The sequence below is a fragment of the Heloderma suspectum genome, chromosome W, assembly GCF_057233095.1.
Source record: "Heloderma suspectum isolate Gila_16-S chromosome W, 16-S_ref, whole genome shotgun sequence".
Lineage (NCBI taxonomy): Eukaryota > Metazoa > Chordata > Lepidosauria > Squamata > Helodermatidae > Heloderma > Heloderma suspectum.
The window spans coordinates 803,361-824,082 of NC_139475.1; the positions used below are offsets into that span (position 1 = coordinate 803,361).

Genomic DNA, 20,722 nt, shown 5'->3' on the forward strand with positions numbered 1-20,722 from the left:
CTGGGTAAAGGAGCATTCTGCACATGCTCAGAGGCCTCCTTTCATCCCCCCTCTCATGATGCTCCAGGACTGTCTCCGGCGCAAAGGCGGACCCTGCCTGGCTTCTCCTCAGAGGGGTCCCCCTGGCTGGAGTTTGGGGGGCTCCCCCAAGTCAGGCCAGGTCAGAGGCACAGCAGCCCGGATGGGCGCCCCCCCCCGCCCGGTTCCCTGCATAGCAGGTGGGGGGAAAGAAGGAAGCAAGGAAAGAAGGCGGGGAGGAGAGAGAAGGAAGGAAGCTGAAAGAGAGAGAGAAAGAAAGAAAGAAAGGCAGGAAAACGAGGGCAGCAGGGATAAGAGAGAAAGCAAAGGAAGGGGGAGACAGAAAGAGAAGGATGGCGGGGGCGTTTTTATTCAGTCACTTGTCACGTCCGCATCCCGCCTTCTCCCCTCCGCCAGGAGTCCAAGCGGGGCGCGGGGGGGGGGGGCCGGGCGGCGCCTCCCCGCCCCTCCGCGGCGCTCACACGTGACGCGCCCGCCCGCCCGCGCGCCGGCCGCCGCCTCCGCCTCCTCCGACGCGGCGGCGGCAGCAGCAGCCGCCCCGGCGCGCCCCGCCGCTCCGCCCGCCCATGGCCGCCTGGCGGAGGCCGCGCCGCCCCGCCGCCGGCTGAGCCAGGTGAGGACGCGCCGGCGCCGGCCCCGGCCCCGGCCCGGGCGAGGGGCGCGGGGGCCCGCCGGGGGCGCGCACAGCGGGGGCCTCCGGGGCGGGATCGGCGCGGCGCGGCGCGGCAGGGGAGGCCGCGGGCGCCCGCTGGGGCCCGCAGGCCCGGGGCTCTCCGCGGGACAGCGGCCCCGCCGGGCTGGCCCCGGCCCGACACCGCTCGCCGCCCGCCAGCCCGCGGCCGCCGCCGTGCTGCGTAGCGAGGAGTTCCGCCGGTTAACTGCGGCGGGCGCGCGCTGAGTCCCCGCCTTTCCCCTCCCGCGAGGCGCCCCGGGCGGCTTACGCGATCCTCCCCCCTCCCGCCCGTCCTCACAGCAGCCGCCCTGCGCGGCGAGGCGGGCCGGGCTGAGAGCCTGCGGCCGGCCCGGAGTCGCCCGGGGCTGCCGCGGCCGGGTGGGGCGGGAGCCGGCGCCCCCGGCGCCCCCGGCGCCCCGCCCAGCACTCCGGCCGCCGCGCCGCGCCGCGCCGCGCCGGCTCCGTGTTCGCGGAGAGGCGGCCCTCGCCCCCACGGCGGGCGGTGGCCCTCGTTGGCCTCCGGCCCGTCGCGGCGGAGGGGAGCGGTGCGTGGGCGGGATCGCGGCGACGCGCCGAGGCGGAGCTGGCGCCCTGCTGGACCGCGCCGAGGTGGCTCCAGTGGTCCAGCGCCCTGTTTCCAACGGAGGGTGGCCAGAAAGAAGAGGGTGCGAACTGGGAGCGCTCGACGTATTTCAGAAAGGGTTACAGCCCGACACAGGACAGCCGTACGGGAGACCCTCAAGCAGGACATGAAGGGGACAGAGGCCTCCCGCCGCTGCCCTCCACGAGCTGGGACCCAGAGACAGGCTCTCCCATATAGCCATCAGGACTGTCGATGGCCTCCTCCTCCATGAATTTGCCCAGTCCCCCTTCAAAGCTGTCCAAACTGGTGCCCGTCACGACACCTTGCGGCAGTGAATTCCACAGTTTTGCTGTGTGCTGTGTGAAGAAGGACTCTGGTCTGCCCCGAATCTCCCACCGTTCGCGGGATGAGTCCATTGGGTTCCTGTCCGACGGGAGAGGGAGAAGAATGTTTCCCTCTCCACTTCCTCCACACCAGGCATCCTTTGTCCCGACCTCGACCCCTCGCTCACCTTCCTAAGAAACTAAAATGCCCCAGTCAGTGCAACCTTTCTTCGAAAGAGAGCTTCTCCAGCTCCCTGATCATTGCTGGGGTTCCCCTTTCTGAGATGGGGTGTCTGGGACTGTTGAGTTAAATAGCACCCATCTCAGTGCAGTTCCGCGGGAGAGGGACACCATCCTCTCACCCCCTTCCGTGATGAAAACAGCCTGTTCATCAAGGCAACAAGGCCTCCTGTGGAGCCTTAGAGACCACCGCAGGTCGTGGAAGGTGCCGGGAAGGTGGGCCTTGCTTTAGAGCGAGGAGGGATGCCGTCTTTTAAAATCTAAATTAAATGACCCATCGTGCCCACCCTCCTGGAGACTTAATGCTTAATATCAGATGAGCAAGAGTTGCTGCAGTGACTCTGCATATGCTTAGAGGTGTCTGACTATGGCTTCAGATGCAGCGTCCTGGGCTGTGTGAGCTGTCGGGCGATTCGTGGCCACGTCAGAGTGATGGAGATCAGGGAACTAACTTCGTCTCCTCTTCTCCTGTCTTTGCTTCTTATTTTTTAAACTCTTCCTTCCTTCCTGTTATCTTTGGTTCTCATACAATGTCATGTCAACAGGTCCATGGGGGAAAATCACTTGATATTTAATAAGCGCCTGGGGACTGTCTTCCTGCTTCCAGAAGCCAAATCTCTTTCACTTCTGCTTCGTTTCCAAACCGACTGGCGTTTGTAAAGCCCTCCTTAACTTTAGCAACCCATAGCGAACTCTTTTCAATAATGAAGTGGTACTTTGCTGAACAGGACCGAAGATTTGGCCCAGGCCCGGCTTGAGTGGCCAAAGTAGGCGTGCGCTGCAATCTGTTGGAGGTGTGAATCCGCCCACAGTGCCCTGTTGCACCTCAGCAGGATTTGTTCCTTGCTGCATCTCCCAGTTCGGGAAGTCAGTGATCAGTGAGCATCTCCTGGGGAAGCCGCTTATTTGTTTATTTTCAGAATTCCACCCCCCCCCCCGGCACTCTTCTGCCCAAAAAGGCTCATTGATAATGAGGCAGTCCCTGCCCACAGGCATATAATCTAAAAGACCTGGCACAAAAGGAAAAGGGTTTGGGGAGGAGGAGGAAAAAAGAAGAAGCAAAACTCAAGCACCAGCCCTTAGTTTCAAAGTTCTTACGTACGTACACACACACACACACACACACACACACAGAGGCAGGAAGATTTGCATCATGTCGGTTTTCTCCATCCCAGTACCCTCTTGGTGGGGTTGGATTGGGGGAGGTGGGCAGATGGGCAGGAGGGCTTGGTTTGTCCACCTTTGCTTTCCGGGATCGGTGCCGTCACCCTGGGTGCGTTCGCACAAGCATCTCTCGGCCGGCTTGGTTCCATCGTCAAGCTTCTCTTTCCATCAAGATGTTTCTCCTAATGTTCAACCAAAATCTGTCCTTCTGTGATTTCAGCCCCTTAGATCTCATACTGTTCTCTGGGGCAGCAGAGAACACATCTTTGCCCTCCTCTATGGGGCAGCCCTTCAGGGATGTGAAAGATGGAAGAGAGCTGTCATGACCCCCCCCCCCCCAGCCCGTTTCCCTTCTCCAGGATAGCCGTGCCCACTCCTTCAACCTTTGCTCATCGGGGCTTGTTTTCTGTGCACCCAACCAACTTTGGCTGTGACACCTGGGATTTTTTGGTTGGAGAAAATGTGAGTGAGGGGAGACCTGATAGAGGTGTACAGAATTATGCCTGACATGGACAAAGTGGATAGGGAGACATTTTTCTCCTTCTCCCATAATACTAGAGCCCAGTGGGGTCCTCCCATGAAGCTGACTGGTGGGAGAGTCAGGACAGACAAAAGGCAGGGCTTCTTCGCACAGCGCAGAGTTAGACTATGGAATTTGCTACTCCAAGATGTAGTGATGGCCACCCATTTGGGTGGCTTAAAAGGGGGATTGTAGAAATTCCTGGAGGAGAGGGCTATTGATGGCTATACAGTACTTCCAGTATCAGAGGCAGTGAGCCTTTGTATGCTGGGGAGCATGGACGGGTGGGTGCTGTTGCACTCCTGTCCTGCTTGTGGGTTTCCCATTGACAGCGGGCCGGCCCCTGTGTGAACAGAATGCTGGACTAGATGGACCTTGGTCTGATCCAGCAGGGCTGTTCTTAGGTTCTTATGTTCTTATGTTATGGTCCTCCTCTGAACCCATTCTAGTTTGCCTGCTTCCTCCTTTCTTAATGACCACGGCTCGTTTCTGCATGAGAGCCATTTTGGCTAAACCAGCCTTCTCCAACCTGGTGCCCTCGAGATGTGTTGTACTACAACTCCCATAATTCCCCAGCCAGCAGAACTGCCTGGGCTTGAACCCAGGACCGTCTGTGGGCGAAGCCGGAGCTCTGTGGACAAGTTGTCCAATCTAGGGTCAGGCTATTGGGTCTCTGCAGCCCAGTTGGCTCTGAGGCAGAGAGCCGTTTCTCCTTGTCCTGATCCCAGAGAGCGTTTTTAAAACCGGAGATTGAACATCAGGCCTTCTGTGGGCAAGGGATGCGCTTTGGGGGCTCCCCCCTTTCCTGGACGGAGCCCGTTAGGAGTTTAAGTGCACTGTGTCATTTACAGCACTGCAAGCCGAGTCTCTTTGCTTCGTCTTTGTACCGGGGGTGAGGTTCCCCCCTCCGAGTTGTCACTGCCAGTTTGGAGATGCCCTCCAAGCGTTTCTTAATTAATATTTGCTCCATCAAGGCCCGTTCGCTTGGGACACATCAGAGCTACTTGGGCTGCACTTGGGTTCGTCCCACAATGCTTCTCGTTGCGAGAATAGCTCTAGCGGGGAAGGGAACAGGGATGCTTCCCTCCCCAGCACATTGGCGCATCCAGAGCGCCAGCCCAGTGGACTTGAGCTCTCCTCCTTGCCAGGACATCTCCAGAGCTTCAGGGCCCTTGTGGCTCAAAAGCCATCTGTATGCAAAAGTCTTCCCACTGTGGGAGGCAAAAGGTGCCCCCCGGATGTTATGGACCACAGCGCCCTCCATCCCTGACCATTGGCCAGGCTGGCTGGAGTTTGGGGGAGTTGCACTCCACAACATCGGGAGGGCACGAGAGGACGATGATCCCCTCTTAGAGATCAGAGGGTGGGAGAGGCCCGCAGAGGTCTTTGCTCAGCCACAGATCCCACCCCAGAGCTGTAGGGGTGCTATCGGGGGGCTCGGCAGTTGAGCAGGCAGGTAAAGGAAGGGGATGGGTCAGGAGGTGTTGAAGGGCAGCTGGGCCCCCGTTTCCCAGGAGGTCCCCTAAGCCCTGGCAGTTGGTCCTTTGGAAAAACTGGTTTGGGGCGCAGGCCGAATTCCAAATTCCATCTCTGCTCCGCCACAAGAGTTTTACTGGTGAGACCAGGATGGCCATATGGGCATCCTGCAGTGGTGTCCAGAAATAGAACATGCTGATCCTATTATGGGATGTCCGCCTGGGGCAGGGAAGCAGAGCCTGCGTCCTGCCTCCACTGAGGCCTGAATGGAGGGACAGAACCAGCCAGTCTAGAGTTCCTCCTCCTCCTCCCAGGGTTCAGCATCGTTGCTGGAGGGTTTTGGCACAGTGGGCCCTGGAGTTTTCAGGAGGGAGTCCTGAGTTCGCAGGCAGAAGGTGCTGGGCATGAGATGGCATGCCACTTCCGGGAAGGGAGAGACAACAGTCCCACATTTTGGATTTTGAGCGTGGGAGGGAGTTGTGTGGTGGGAAAGGAGAGGCGAGGGTCACACAGGCCGAATGGTTACACACATAATTCAGAGAAGGGGGTGAAATTCGTCCAAGGGGGGGGGGTTAATTCATTACTTAATTTGTGTGCAGTATTTTTACCCCACTCCTCAGCCCAAAAGAGGCTCCCTGAACATCTTATGCAGATTAATAATGGGACAGTCCCTGCCCTCGGGCTTACAGTCTAAATGCCCGACACAAAAGGAAAAGGGATGGGGGGGCGGGGGGAGGATAAAAAAAAGCAAAACTCAGGCACCAGTTCTGACTTGTTTCCAAGTTCTCATGGGTGCTCCTTCTGGCTGGCGGGGTGGGGGGTGATACAAGCCCCTGCAGCTGCTCCTTCTCTGGTCGAGGGATGGGGCCGGGTTGGCCTCCCGCTTGCCGCAATGTTCTTCCTGGGAGGCGGCAGGGGGGTTGAGTGGGGTGCAGCTTCCCAGTGGCCTTTGGTTTTGATCCCAGCCCAACCCTTGAAAAAAAAGATTTTGGAGACTGCTCTGCTCCATGCAGAGCGTGGACAGGACGTTATCTTGGCGTTGTACTAATTGTTAAATTTGTCGCCTACCTTTTTTCCTCCAAGGAACCCATGGCAGCCCACATGGGCCTCCATTTTCTCCTCACAACAACCCTGTGAGGTAGGACAGGCTGAGAGTCAGGGACTGGCCCAAAGTCACCCAGGCAGCTTCATGGCTGAGTGGGGACTCAAACCCGGGTTTCCCGAGTCCCAGTCCAGCACTTGAACCCCTACACCAGACTGGCTCCCACGTAATGAGATCATGTAATCAGAGCAAACTACAGACTCAGATGGCAGGACTTGGAAGGGGTCTCCCATCTGGCCAAGATCCTGCCCCGCTGCCATCTCTCTAGAGAGGTAAAATATAGCAGCTAGATTTTTGTGAAACTGCCCACAGAGCTATTGGCTATTGGACAGTAGAGAAATGTAATAAGTAAATAAATGGCTGACTGAACAGATGAATCAAGGTTGGAGAAGGGCTGCAGCTGCTTGGTGGCAGATCTGCTTTTGCATGGATCAATACCCCACGCTCCAGATCTTCACTGAAAGGATCTCAACCCTGGCAAAGGCCCAGTCCTGACCCAGGCCAGGAGGACCTGATGGGATAGTTAGCCTCGGGTTGGGGAGAGGTCTGGAAACCATGTCCTAGGAGGAAGGCTTGAAAGAGCTGGGTATGTTTAGCCTGGGGAAGAGATGGCTAAGGGGAGACATGAGACAGGCAGGCATTTGGGGTGGGTTAGGGTATTCTTAGAAATATGATGTTTTTACTGTAGAATTCTATTGTTTTAAACTGTTCTATTATACACTCTGTACATCACCCAGAGTGGCTGGGTGACCAGCCAGATGGGCGATTAATAAATTTAATAAATAAATAAATAAATAAATACGATAGCAGCCTTCTAATATCAGAAAGGCCGTCATACAGAAGATGGGGCAGACCTGTTGGCTTTCACAGCCACACAGACAAACTCTGGTCTCCAGGGAAATGGACATGGTTTGAGAGAAAGCATGGTCAGTTGCCCTTGTGTGTGCATGTTTTCCCTTCAAAAGGGCACCTTTGCACACCAGCCCAGTGCATGAAGTAATATTTTAATTAGCAAACAAGCCGCTGGTGAGATTGGCTTGGCGTCCGGAGGGAGGGGAGACCCTGAGGAAGTTGGCATTAGTGAAACTAACAAGGGCTTGCTCCAATGCTGATGGTTACATCAGAGACCACAGATGGTGAAACAAACCGGCTTTTATATATGTATTTATAATTATATTTATTAAGAACATTTGTATTCCGGCTTAATGACAAAATAGACTCCAGACAGTAACAATAAAAATAAATTCCATCAAAATACAAAGTATGAAGCAGATTAAAAGTACACAATAAAATATCTAAAAAGTTAAACAGAGATCGCACAAACAATATCTGTAGGCGGCAGAGACTGAAATGATCCAATTCAAATCAGCCAACTTGATAGGGTGAAAGCCAGCCGAAAAAGAAAGGTCCCTGCCCTCTGGCAGAATGCCTTTGGAGAGGCGAGACAAACCTCACACAGGAGGCAATACCAAAGTCTGGGGGCCGCTGCTGAAAAGACCCTGTCTCTTCTTCCTGCCAGAGGCAGTGGTGAAACTCTCATGGCTCTGCCTAACCATGTCACTTCTGTCAGAGATGGAAGGGGACAAAGGATATGGCAGCATGATTTGTAGGGAGGCTTATGCTGAAAGAGGGGCTGTCTGCTGGCTTTCAGACCCAACCCCATTGCATCCAAATCTAGTCACAGCACTCCATGGGCCAGGATCCAGAATACGCAGCTGGGTGTGTGTGTGCGCCTGTGTGTGTCCGTGTCTGTGTGCGCCTTCTCTGGCACAAGCTCTTGTGAGCTTATACCTGCGTGCAAGTTAGTTTCCTGAAGCGCTTAGCTGAAACCAACTAGGGCAGAAAGAAGTTGGAAGTATTTGGGAGGCGGGGGCATACTGTTAATCAACAGCCATGAAAGAGACGGGGGGGGGGGAGGGGAGAGAGAGATCTCCTTCCATTGGCAAGGAGTTCCTCTGACCGTTGGAGTGGCTGACCGTTGCAGCACCTGGTGCTGAACGGAAACACCTGCGTTATTCTGTCACCAGCGATGCCCTAAAACGGCCTTCAAATTCTGCAGTGCGGTTTTCTTCCTGGTGCCATGGCTTCTGTGTTGCACACAAATGATCAAACACCTCTGGCAAATTTGCTGACTCCCCACCCCCAAGGGAAAAAAGAAACCCTTAATGAATGAAAAATGCAGTCTCTCTTCTCATGCGCCCCCCCTCACCCCACCCCAGCATGCACAGGCAAACTTGAGTGAGGGAAGGGGCCGAGGCCCTGGTGTGTCTTCCTCCTCGATCGGTCAGTGGAGTCTTGCAGGAGGATCTAGATTTTCCCCACCTCACCTCCACTCCAGCAGCTCTTTCCCTCTCAAGGTGGAGCAAAGGAGTGTGGTGTCAGCAGAACCCCCCACCCCCCGCTCCGGTCCCAGAGGGGCTTAGAGATGCTGTTGCGGAGGCTGGGTGGGGGGTGCATGTTGAAGCAGCAGCACAGAATTGTTTTGCCTCATGGCGCTGATCTGTGATGCAGAAAAAAAAAAGTTGGAGTGTGTATTGTTTCGTTTGGAGAAAAGGCCATTTTAGGGGAGAGACGACAGGGGTGTGCAAAATGGTGCCTGGCGTGGACAAAGTGGATGAGGAGACTTTTTTCTCCTTCTCCCATAATACTAGAACCCAAAGGGGTAGTCCCGTGAACAACCTGGATTCTGACTTGGATCCCTGCACTGAGCAGGGGGTTGGACTCGATGGCCTTGTAGTTCCAGCCCTACGATTCTATGATTCTGTGAAGCTGCTTGGTAGGAGATTCGGGACAGGTAAAAGGAAGGCCATCCATCCTTCACACAGCGCAGAGTTGAACTATGGACTTCGCAACCACAAAACGCAGCAGTGGCCACCAACGTGGATGGATTTCAAAGTGGGCGAGACAAATTCCTGGAGGAGAAGGCCCTCAATGGCTACTGGCCCTGATGGCTCTGTGCTCCCTCCAGTACCAGAGGCAGTGATCCTGTGTGCACGAGTTGCTGGGGAACATGGGCAGCAGGGTGCTGTTGCACTCCTGTTTCTGGGCTTCCCGTGGGCAGCTGGTAGGCCACTGTGTGAACAGAGTGCTGGACTAGATGGACCCTGGGTCAGATCCAGCATCAGGGCTCTTCTGATGTTCTTACCTGTGTGTGAGTGTGAAGGAGTGAAAGGGGGCAGGGGGCTCTCACAGTAATTCGCAGAATGGTGTTGTTTCAGGCTTCTACAGGTATTTATTACATCTAGCATCCTGAGACATCTCTTCTGTCCTGCCTCGGTTTCCCATCAGAGCCCTTTCCTAGTGGGTAGAGCAAACAGGCGTGGCAATGTCAGGGAAGCAGATCTTGGTTAAACATTAGGAGAAACTTCCTAACAGTGAGGGCTGTTCAGCAGTGAAACAGACTCTGCCATGAGAGGTGGCTGGTCCTCCTTCACTGGCAATGTTTAAGCAGAGGCTGGATGGACATCTGTCAGGGATGCTGCAATTCCTGCCTTCAGCACAGGGCTGGACTACATGACCTCCAGGCCTTCTTCCAGCTCTAAAATTCTGTGGTTCTACGGTCCTCCCATCAGCCACAGTTTTCCTTCCTTCCTTCCTTCCTTCCTTCCTTCCTTCCTTCCTTCCTTCCTTCCTTCTTGTTTTTGTTTGCATTGGTTTTGACTTAAAGACTTAAAACATGTGTGTTCATCTGAATTGCTTCTCTTTACCACCACGTGGGCAGGCCAGCCATGGAAACGTCTTAACAACGGTAGGGTGCCCTTCCCCTTCCCCCTGCTGCACAGTTAACCCACCGCTCCTCATACCGAGGGGAGGTCAAGCGCACCCCCATCCTCAGCTCTACTTTTGCTGCTGCAAAGCTAGGGGTATTTTGAGGTTCTGCCTGTTAAAGCCAGCCTAAAATAATGCTAAATAAGTAATATCGTCCCCTTGTTGGCTGTCTAGAATGTTTGTTACTCAGAGGAGAATTACTTCTTTCCATGGACGCTCTGTGGCGATGTCATGGCTAATACCGGTTGATAAATCTTCATCCAGGAATGTCTTTAATCCCTATGTTTCTATTTCATTTTTGTTCTAAGGTATGTAGTGATTTTAACGTATAATGGTATCAGCAACAGTATACGAATCCATGCCCTTTGCCTTACGCTGTCAGATGCGAGAGTGGGTACAGGAGACTTTGAGAGGAGATATACAGGGTGCGATCCTAGGCATGTTTAGACAGAAAAAAGTCGTACAACTCCTAGCATGCCCCAGCCAGTCGAAACGTGCCTAGGACGGCACCCATAATTGCATCATAAGGGTCACCTTCATTTGCAACCAGTAACGTTTCAATTTCCAGTTGTCTTGGCTAGTATTCCTTTCCAGAAACAGGATGAGTATTGATGGATGTTGGCCTGTGTTAACAAAAGCTGTATTAACAAAAGTTAGAAAGCCAAGCCATGTTTCCATGGGCCTGGCCTTTAATTGTTCCTCTGATTATTACTCTGCTATGCTGTGTTAACTTTTCAGCTAGTGCTTCAGTCCAAATTTTGGGAAACTGTTTATCCACTGTCTGTCCACAACTTGTTTCCCAATGCTGAGCCCTTTCCACCTTTGCCTCCACATCTGGAGGCAGGGACAGTGGTGCGGTAGCATTAGGGCTCGCAGGGACGCAGCCGTGGGACCTTTTCATTAGCAGGGAAGCTGAAGTCCTCTGCCACCCAGCTGAGACTTCCTCTTCCCTCTGAGCTTAGCTGCAATCCTCAGGGCAGCTGCGGGAAATGCATTTCCCAGCAACAGCAGATGGTTCCCTAGTGTAATGCAAAGTATTTTGGGAGGCTTTGGCCCAACAGGCCATTAAGAGCCATTCACTTGACAAAAGACGCATAGACCCGAGAAGTACTAGTTCCCCTCTACTCAGCACTGGTTAGGCCTAGGGATGTCAGAGAATTCCACGACGGATCTCGGTGAGGCCGAATGCCAGTGCGTTTGGCCCCCCGAAATCCGTCGTGGAACGAAGCCCCCGCCCCCCCAACCCATGAAAGGCGCGCGAAACGGAGCACTTACCTGCTCCCGTCCGCGCTGCTTTGCGAATGGCGGCCGTCCTGTGGCCGCCATTCGCTTCGTCTTCATAGCTGTGATAGGCTATGTAAATACTTACATAGCCTATCACGGCTAACGCGGGGACGCCATTTGCGTACACTGGGTTTTTTCCCCCTGCCGTGATAAGCTACGTAAATATTTACGTAGCCTATCATGGCTCAATACAGGGATGCAAATGGCGGCGGCTACGACAGCCGCCATTGCGTCCCTGCAGGGCTGCCCAGCGGCTGGATGTCCAACTGCGGGTGGCCGGAGCCGGCTGGCTGCTCCGCAGCTTGGCCACGGAGTGGAGCCAGCTGGGCAGGATTCCAGGGGGGAGGACCGGATCGCCTCCCGCCCCCTGTCGAGGATTCCAGGAGGAGGGACGGAGCGCCTCCCCCCCACCGCGGATTGCCCGGCGCGGAGCCAGGTAGGTGTTTCGTACATCCCTAGTTAGGCCTCATCTGGAGTACTGTGTCCAGTTCTGGGCACCACACTTGAAGAAGGATGCGGACAAACTGGAGAGGGTTCAGAGGAGGGCAACGAAGATGATCAGGGGACTGGAAACAAAGCCCTATGAAGAGATTGAAAGAACTGGGCATGTTGAGCCTTGAGAAGAGAAGACTGAGGGGAGACAGGATAGTGCTCTTCAAGTACTTGAAAGGTTGTCCCTGAGAGGAAGGCCAGCATCTCTTCTTGATCATCCCAGAGTGCAGGACACGGAATAATGCGCTCAAGTGACAGGAAGCCAGATTCCGGCTGAACATCAGGAGAAACTTCCTGACTGTTAGAGCAATACGACAATGGAACCCATTCCCTAGTTTGGTGGTGGGCTCTCCCGTGCTGGAGGCATGCAAGAGGAGGCTGGACAGGGATGCTCTGACTTGGATTCCTGCATTAAGCAGGGGGTTGGACTCCATGGCCTTGTAGGCCTCTTCCAACCCTACTATTCTATGATTCTATGATTCATAGGGCTGGAAGGGGCCTACAAGACCATTGAGTCCAACCCCCTGCTTGGTGCAGGAATCCTGATTCCCAGGCGGTGTCCCATCCAAGTACTAACCAGGGCTGACCCGGCTTAGCTTCCGAGATCAGATGAGATCAGGCGCGTCCAGCCCTAGACCTGCTCCTGGTGGAGATGAAAATGGCTAGAACTGGTTTATTGATATGGATCTGCTGGGATTTGGGGACTCTCCTCCTGGGCATGGCTGTGGGGACTGCCACTTCCAAACTGACCACCACACCACTGGGCAGGGGGGTGTCCATAAATGCTGCGTAGTATGACGAAAAAGAAGATGGTCTCCCTTTGGCTTGCCCATCAATCCCACAGTGGTGATGGTGGTGGTGGTAAGGACTAACCTCTTAGCTGAACTTCTCTGCTTGCTGCTGCTGCTTCTCCTTCCTACATTTCTATACCACCCCATAGCCAAAGCTCTCTGGTTAGTTTACAAAGTTTAAAAACCATTGAAGATACAGTACACCAAATGTTAAAAACCATTTACGTAGAAACATACAAACAGACAGCACACAAGACAACATATGTCTTTTAAACAATCAAGCAAAGACAATCTGGGACCTGATTAAAAACTCACTGTACGCTGCCAAATGCCTGAGAGAAGAGGGCAGTTTTAACTTAGCACGGAAAAGATGATGGTGTTGGCACCAGGAGGGCCTTGTTGGGGAGGGCATCCTGGAATTGGGGGCCACCACCGAGAAGGCCCTCTCCCCTGTTGCTGCCCCCTGAGCCTCCCTCAAAGGAGGCGCCCAGAGGCGGGCCTTGGATGCTGAGTGCAACGTTCGGGTCAGTTCATGCCGGGAGAGATGCTCCATCAGGTGCTGCGTTCCAGTCCGAGTTTGACCATGCCCCCCTTCTCCTCCCCAGGTGCGGTAGCTGCTGCTCCCCACCCCCCACCCAAGATGCCGGAACAAAGCAACGACTACCGGGTCGTGGTGTTTGGCGCCGGCGGCGTGGGCAAGAGCTCGCTGGTGCTGCGCTTTGTCAAGGGCACCTTCCGCGACACCTACATCCCCACCATCGAGGACACCTACCGGCAGGTCATCAGCTGCGACAAGAGCGTCTGCACCCTGCAGATCACCGACACAACCGGCAGCCACCAGTTCCCGGCCATGCAGCGCCTCTCCATCTCCAAGGGCCACGCCTTCGTCCTGGTCTTCTCCGTCACCAGCAAGCAGTCCCTGGAGGAGCTGAGGCCCATCTACCAGCAGATCGTGCAGATCAAGGGCAGCGTGGAGAGCATCCCCATCATGCTGGTGGGCAACAAGTGCGACGAGACCCAGCGGGAGGTGGAGACCCAGGGGGGCGAGGCCGTGGCCCAGGAGTGGAAGTGCGCCTTCATGGAGACCTCGGCCAAGATGAACTACAACGTCAAGGAGCTCTTCCAGGAGCTGCTCAACCTGGAGAAGCGGCGGAACATGAGCCTCAACATTGACGGCAAGCGCTCCGGCAAGCAGAAGCGGGCGGACAAAATCAAGGGCAAGTGTAGCCTGATGTGAGGCGGGCGCCCCCCTGCCCCCGTTGTCGCCATCTCCCTCCTCCTTGCTGGCGTCCCCCTCGCCTCCCTCGTCCGCCTCCCTCAGCGCCGTGACGGCATTCACGGCCCCGCGGCCTCTCCTCCGTCTCCCCCTTGCTCCCTCCGGCCGGCAAGGGAGCACCGCAATATTGTAGGGAGAGGCCCTCCTAGGCCCGCTGTCCAAGTGGAGATGAGGCGGAGGCTCCCTTCTGGGGACCTTCCTGCTTGTTCCCCTTGAACTCTTCCAGCGGAGGGCAGTGGCATCAGCTGGGGGCTTCTCCAGGCTGTGGCCTGCCATGCCGTGGGACTGAGGATCCCGCCCCACTTTGAGAGCCAGATCCCACGCTGGGATCCAGCAGGTGGGAATGGAGGGGAGGGGCTCTTTTTCCCGGCATTGGGACTCACCTGTGCAGGGGGCGACTCTCCCCCGGCTTCAGCTCTCACCCCGTCCGCCTGCACGCTGCACAGCCGGAGAAATGCACAATCCCCCCGCCCCCGGTTTGGCTGTTCCCCTTTCCTGGCCCGTCCTTCATCGTCCTGCTCAGAAGGATGTTGGACAGGTCGGGTGTTCTGGTCCCTTTGGTCGTTGTCACGCCCCTGCCGGGGCTCTGCAGCACACGCTCCAAGGCAGCGGTCCTCAAGGGGTCGAGAGTGGGGCCCCCACCCTGCAGCACCCGCTTCCAAGAGCCTGGCCCCCGGGGCGGAGTCCAACAGTGAAGGGGCAGAACCCATCCTGCCTACGAACACATAGTGGCGGCGGCAACAGTGGTAACACTGCCCTGTGGCGCCCCGTTCATCCCCAGACCTGCCTCTGAGCCCAGACTTGCATTCAGGGACCGCCCCCTTAATTTTTGGCTGTGCCTGTGTGTCGGCTGCTGCGCCCCCGTAGGTCGGGCTATGGTTTGGTAGTGGGCCCGAATCCAGCACTGGAAGGCCGTTGATATTAGGGGCTGCGCATGGAAAAGTCACGCTCCTGGGCTTGGGAATGGGTCTCCTTGCTGGACGTTTGTGTGGGGCAACACCTCTGGAGGAGCGGCCATCCAGCTGTGAAGGAAAGACCCATCCAGCTGCTGGACTCACCGGGTGTTGCTGAGCAAGGGGTCTCCCAACCCCACCTCCGAACACCAGGGATATCTCCTTGCCCCTGCACACCAAGGCCCAGCGGAGAGGGGCCCCACAGCAGGAACGGGACGGAAGAGCAGTGAAGTGGGCTTTCAGGTGTTGCCTTCCACACTCCCCCGCCAGGCCCCTTCTCTCGTTCTCCCCTGCCCTGCCCTTCTTGATATGCTAAACTTTGAACATTGTAGCTCACCGTGAGATTTCCTCGTTTCTTTATTTTTAATTTAAGGGTTTATTTTTTTTAAGCAACAGAAGTCAAAACGAAACAGCACATATCTAGCCAGTGAGGGATAGAAGGCAAGGATGAAGTGTGGTAGAAAGGAGAGGCAGCACTGAAGTGGGGGGTGTAATGCTGTGGCAGGGGGCAACCTGGAGCAAACAAGACCCCTGATTTATAATAGCAGCAGCACCTTAATAGGGCCATTTGTCCTTCTCTGTCCACCGGGCTCAAGATGGTGACATCCGAGAAGCGTGCAATGCTTAAGGGAAAGTAAGGAACAAAAGGACTGATCCAGATGACTTTGTGCCTCCAGTGCAAGGTCAGCTCCTTTGCGTGCAAAGGGACCATTTCCAGCTGCAGAACCGAGAGACCGACCCACGTGTCCTCTACACCATGCGGACTCCTTATCAGTTGGCCATCCTTGCCATCGAAACAGGGCAGGGAAGGTGAGGCGGGGAGACCTGGGGCACCTGGACGCACCTTTTATTTCAGCAGAACCTTTTGTGGGTCAGAGCTGGTTGCATCAGGCACAGGGAGTGTTCTTCTCAGGTGGCAGGGGAAATGTGTGCGCCCGTGGGGGTAGAGAGAATGGTTAGGATAAGAGGCAGCAAAAGAGGGAACAGAGGAGATTACCCTCTTGCCTTCTTCACTCTCTCCCCAGCTTCGCTCACGTGAAAGGATAGTCTTAAGAGTTAGAGGGCATGGGGGTTGCAAAACCCCCTGCAGAAGGGCAAGGAGGGGGAAAGTCAGCTTCTGCAGTTCCCTGCAAAGTGGAATTCCACTTGGGACAGAATTTAGAACTTTTCTTGGCTCTCAGTTAAAAAAGAGAGAGAGAATGGAGCAAATGGCTAGCCCTCATGGTTCTGAAGCCAGATTTCATGCCATGCAAGCCGAATGCAAAAGGCTGTGGAATTTGTGTGTGTGTGTGCGTGTGTGTGCGTGCGTGTGTGTGCAAGGAAGCCCATGTGCCTTGCATTTGCCTCTCCACCACATCTTCCTTCCTTCCTGTCCTTTGTACTGTCCTTTCCTGTACCCATCATGTTTGTTTGTTTTTTGGCACCTCAATCATTCACACACAGAGCAGTTAGGAGGCACAGGAGAAGAGCCCACACATGGAGCAGGTTTTTGCAAAGTGTCAGTAGAATTTGGATTTCAGAGAGAAAATAGGTAGTGGGAACGTTTTTGTGTTTTTGCACTGTCGGCTTAATTGAGCTGGTGTGAACTTGCAGGGGGGCGGTATGGGTGGTGCACTTGTCAAAATGGTGCACATTTGGAATTCCACTTTGGGCCAGCATGCAGAATTGGGCAGTGCCGAGCATCCCAACGTAGAGTTTGAGCTGTGGTTTGCGAAGGCAAAATAGCATGAGCGAGTCCCGGGGGCCTCTCTTTTATAGGAAGGGTAGAGTAAACCAAGGCTTAAAAAAACAACCACCCAGTTTCTGGTTCTGTGGCTCTCCCCAAACAAATTGGGAAGATTGCTCTCTGGCCAGTCAAAGCACAAGGCTTCTGACTCCTGACAGAGCAGCCAGATTTCAGCACAAGCCAGGAGCCAGGTGGGAGACAACCTTCCCACCATGTCTGTGGGCAGAGCCACGAAGTGGGCCCCCCCATGCTTCTGTGGGGCACCTCTCCCTCAAATGTGGCTGCTGTTGATGTGGCCTGCAAAAGGGAAAGAAACCCAGGAAGGGGAAAAATCTGTGCGTGTGTGATGGGGGGCCGGGGGACGTTGTCCCAACCAAGACTGAATTTACGTATATAAGAGAATTTACCCACCGGCACATTTTCTGTTTCTGATAACTTTTGTTTTTCCAGAAGAGTTTTGTCTTTTCTCTTCATAAGTGCTTCATCTCCTTTGGGATTCTGGATCTTTCTGGAGATCTTGATCATTTGAAACCTGGATAAGTGCAGAAATAGCTGGGTGCACTTTACATCTACAAGCCGCCAGCTTTTGTGGTAGGACTCCCCATCTCTGTGGGGTTCAGAAGCAACTGGGGTGTGCCCCCCAAAACAAATGCCCCCCAAACCCCATATAAAACTACTGAGACCATTGCCCCATTAAAGAAATCCTTTGCTGCAGTCCTATACAGACATAATTGGGCTTACTTCTGAGTAGACATGGCTAGGATTGCACTTGTTAGTTGACTGATCGTATACATTTCAATTCACTATGTAATCAGTAGAATCGTTTTGGGGGGGCCACCCCTTCAACAAAATTTCCCAGGGCATTTTGCAAAGGTAAAATAAAATCATAAAAGCTAACATCAAAAAATAAAATGTGATAGTGAAACCACAAGCAAAGCAGCACAGAACAGTTTTTAAAGATGCAGAGGATTTTTCTTAGAAGTAGGGTTTTGCAGATAGTGGGATGGGTCCCTGGTGAGCCACCCAGAGGTTGTCATCCAGTGAAAGAAGCCATAGTCAATTCGTCATTTGAGTTATAATTGGTTCACTGATTGCTGAATTGAAATCCATGGCTTTATGAGTAAATACAAGACTTCCAAAGCCAAAAGCATACTTTGCTTTGAGGCAATAGCCAGCATCATCTTAAGAGAGACTTCTACTGTGTGTGTGGGGTGAGTGGGGCTGGGGAAATGCATGGAGAGGAAGCTGGGGAGACAGTTTTCTGAAGGTGTCGGAAGGCAGGCAGTGCCTTGACCCATCACTGGCTGAGGCAAAAACCAGCATGTATGAAAACACGCCTCATTAGCGCAATTTATATCAGTTATTTCAAAAGCACCAGGGAGTCAGTTGCACAATTCAGCATGGATTTGGGCGGGTGTGGGACGTTACCCAGAGACCTGCTTGAGGCCTTGTTAGAACTGGGTTACTTGGTTCACAATGTTATGTGTTGCCTCCCCCAAATCAGCAACCTCTCCATTGCTGCTTCTCCTCCTTCCTAGCTCCTGCTTGTGCCCCATGAGGACTAGCCCCTCTGTTTGTGGATTTACCCCATCCCTTTGCACTGGAGTACTTTGCTGCAGAGACCCAGGCTGCCTGCACGGGGTGGGGAGCTGCAATTTATTTATTTGTGTTTCTGTTGCGGTTGGCGCCTGTTTGTGACCCGGCCCGGCTGTGGACATGGGAAGGCGGCCATCCACCTTTCTCCAGCTAAGATATTACGTCTCAAATCATAAATGGTGCTTCTACAACTCCAGATGAAGGGAAGCTTTACGTTGTAAATACGGAACCCATCCCGAATAGAATTCCTCTCAATGCCAGCATGACGATAATAGCTACTGTGCATTACTGGCTTTTTAAAAAGAGAAGAAAGAGAAAAACAAACTCAACGATATTATAATAATGTAATAATAAAAAGGAAACAAACACATGGTACGATGTAGCCTTTATTCTAGAATTAGTCTTCCTTGAATGAATAAAAATGGATTTATCCCAGTTTCTCCCCATGGCTGGTGTGGTTCTTCAGTTAAGCAGAGAAGTGGCGGCCAGACCATCTCAACTTCTGCCCCAGGGCTCCTCCGCCAAACTCTTCCAAGGAAGGAGGTAGCAGGCCTTTCCTTAGGCTGCGTAATCCGCCAGCTTCTTGATTGTCCTCCACCGTTGCTGGTGGCATCCTACCTCATCCCACATCTCACAAACCTGCCTTCTATTGCAGTTGCCCTGTCATCCCATTTAGGCCAGAGTTGCCCACTCGGTGCCTGGCAGTGCCCTTGAAAGCACGGAGCGAGAGGGCCTGTCCTAGTCCTGATACACAAAGGCCTTTTCAGCCTGGAGAGATGGCGCCTGGCAGCGTTGGCATGGAAAGCAAGCGCTCTGGCCCTTCTCCTAAAAATCAGCTCTGCCACTGAGCTGTGATTTTTCCCTTAAAAATAAACTAAGATTCCAGTCCTTATGGTTCTTAATATGGGGCTGATTTAAGCAGGAATGTAAAGAAGCTGCCTTGTACAGGGTGAGACCATTGATCCATCTACTCGGTATTGTCGACATTGGCATCTGTGGCGGTCAGTGTGGCAGCACCTGGAGATGCTGCTGGGATCGAACCTGGGACCTCCTGCAGGCGAAGCATATACCTTACCTCTGAGCTACAACTCTTCCCTTAATACACTAAGATTCTAGTCCTCAAGGCTCTGAATAAAGGGTTGGGTTCAACAGGAGCATCAGAAGCCGCCTTATGCCATGTAAGACCCCTGGTCCATCCATTTGTTGCGGTCTCAATGTTCTGGCTTACAGCTCCCATCTTCCCTCCCCATCAGCTATGCTGGCTAGAGCTGATGGGAGTTGTAGGCCAAACATCTGGGGGACCGCAATTGCCCTCTCGGTAACATCTACCCTGATGGGCAGCAGCACTCCAGGGTCTCAAGACGGGGGTATTTGCAAGCCCTACCTGGCGATGCTAGGATTGCTCAGGGACCTTCTGCGTGCAAAGCGGGCAGCACCACCCCGTTCTGGGCCTTCAGGATGAGCTACAGTCGGTCTGTGGCCCCATACCCACTATTGGCCACCAAGCCTTCAGCCATTTCAAACCCAATATCCACCTTCAGCCCACACGTGCATTTGGGGGACACCAGAGAACAGAGTACCGGCCAGACGGTGACCAGGGAGCTGGGTGCCTCTGCTCACTCTGCCTTCCAGGTGCTAACGGGATCGACAGCTTCCAGGTCCAGCTCTCCCTTCTGATGGTTCTCTATCTTCATGCCATACCAGGGCTGGGCACATTCTCAAAAAGGGGACGCCTTCAAATAGGGGACTGTCTCTGTGAAATGGGACACCTGGCCACCCGATCTGCTGAGGCAGATGGCGACTAGGAGAGGGCTCTTTTGGTGGGAATGCCCTACCCAGAACGGCTCATGGGGCACCTGGACCCTGGCCGTTGGTTTTGATGGTGCACTTGGGGGCAGTGCTGCGGCGACGACCCCCCTGTGGCCACCAGTTGGAGAGTGATGATTCACTTGAACCAGAAGCAGCTCTACAGGGGTCTCAGGCAGCCCTGTGACCCACAAGAACCTCTTCACCGGTGATGCTGAGGACTGACCCTGAGACCTTCTGCGGGCAAAGCGGGTCCCCGAAAGGGCTTGCCGTCTGAACCCTCTGTCATCTCCGTCACTTTATCTACATCCTCCGCGTCCAGAATCAAACCAGCTGCTCCAGCCGAGGTCCTGGCTGCCCTGGCCGAGCTGTGGGCCTTCAGAAGGGTGCCTCTGTTGACGCAACCAAAAGGAGGGCTGAAAGGGACGGGTCTGTCATGGTGGTCAGCCGCTTGGCCCGTCCCCAGCTGCTGAAGAGACTTGTACAGGCCGGGGCCCCACAGTAAGTGTCTTAAATGGGGCAGTGGCTTGAGAAGGGAGGCCATTTGGAAAGAAAAGTGAACTGCCCAGAGAGCTCTGGCTGTTGGGTGGTATAGAAATGGAATGAATGAATGAATGAATGAATGAGAAAGAAAGAAAGAAAGAAAGAAAGAAAGAAAGAAAGAAAGAAAGAGTGGGAAAGAGTTAAACGCCCCTGCCAGTTTTCTGTTCTAAATTTAGGGGTCCTGATATGGCTGCTCTCCCTCCCTCCCTCCCTCCCCCCCTTTACAGATCATTCTGGGGTGAGGGGATTCAAAGCCCGTTTTTGCATGTCATGCACAGACAGGCCCTTGGCCAGGGTGTGTGTGTGTGTGTGTGGGGGGGGTTCCTCGGCCCTCTTATTTGAGACGTTTCATGAACTGGAGACTCGT

The 20,722-nt window shown here is 54.2% G+C and overlaps 1 protein-coding gene across 1 annotated transcript; it reads left to right on the forward strand.

The window, feature by feature from the left end:
- Positions 1-555: 555 nt before the first annotated feature.
- Positions 556-18,445, forward strand: LOC146333901 (GTP-binding protein Di-Ras1). Its single transcript, XM_084825221.1, has 2 exons — positions 556-652; positions 13,061-18,445. The coding sequence occupies exon 2, from the start codon at positions 13,096-13,098 to the stop codon at positions 13,690-13,692; it is 597 nt and encodes a 198-aa protein (XP_084681347.1). The 5' UTR covers positions 556-652; positions 13,061-13,095; the 3' UTR covers positions 13,693-18,445.
- The last annotated feature ends 2,277 nt before the right edge of the window (positions 18,446-20,722 follow it).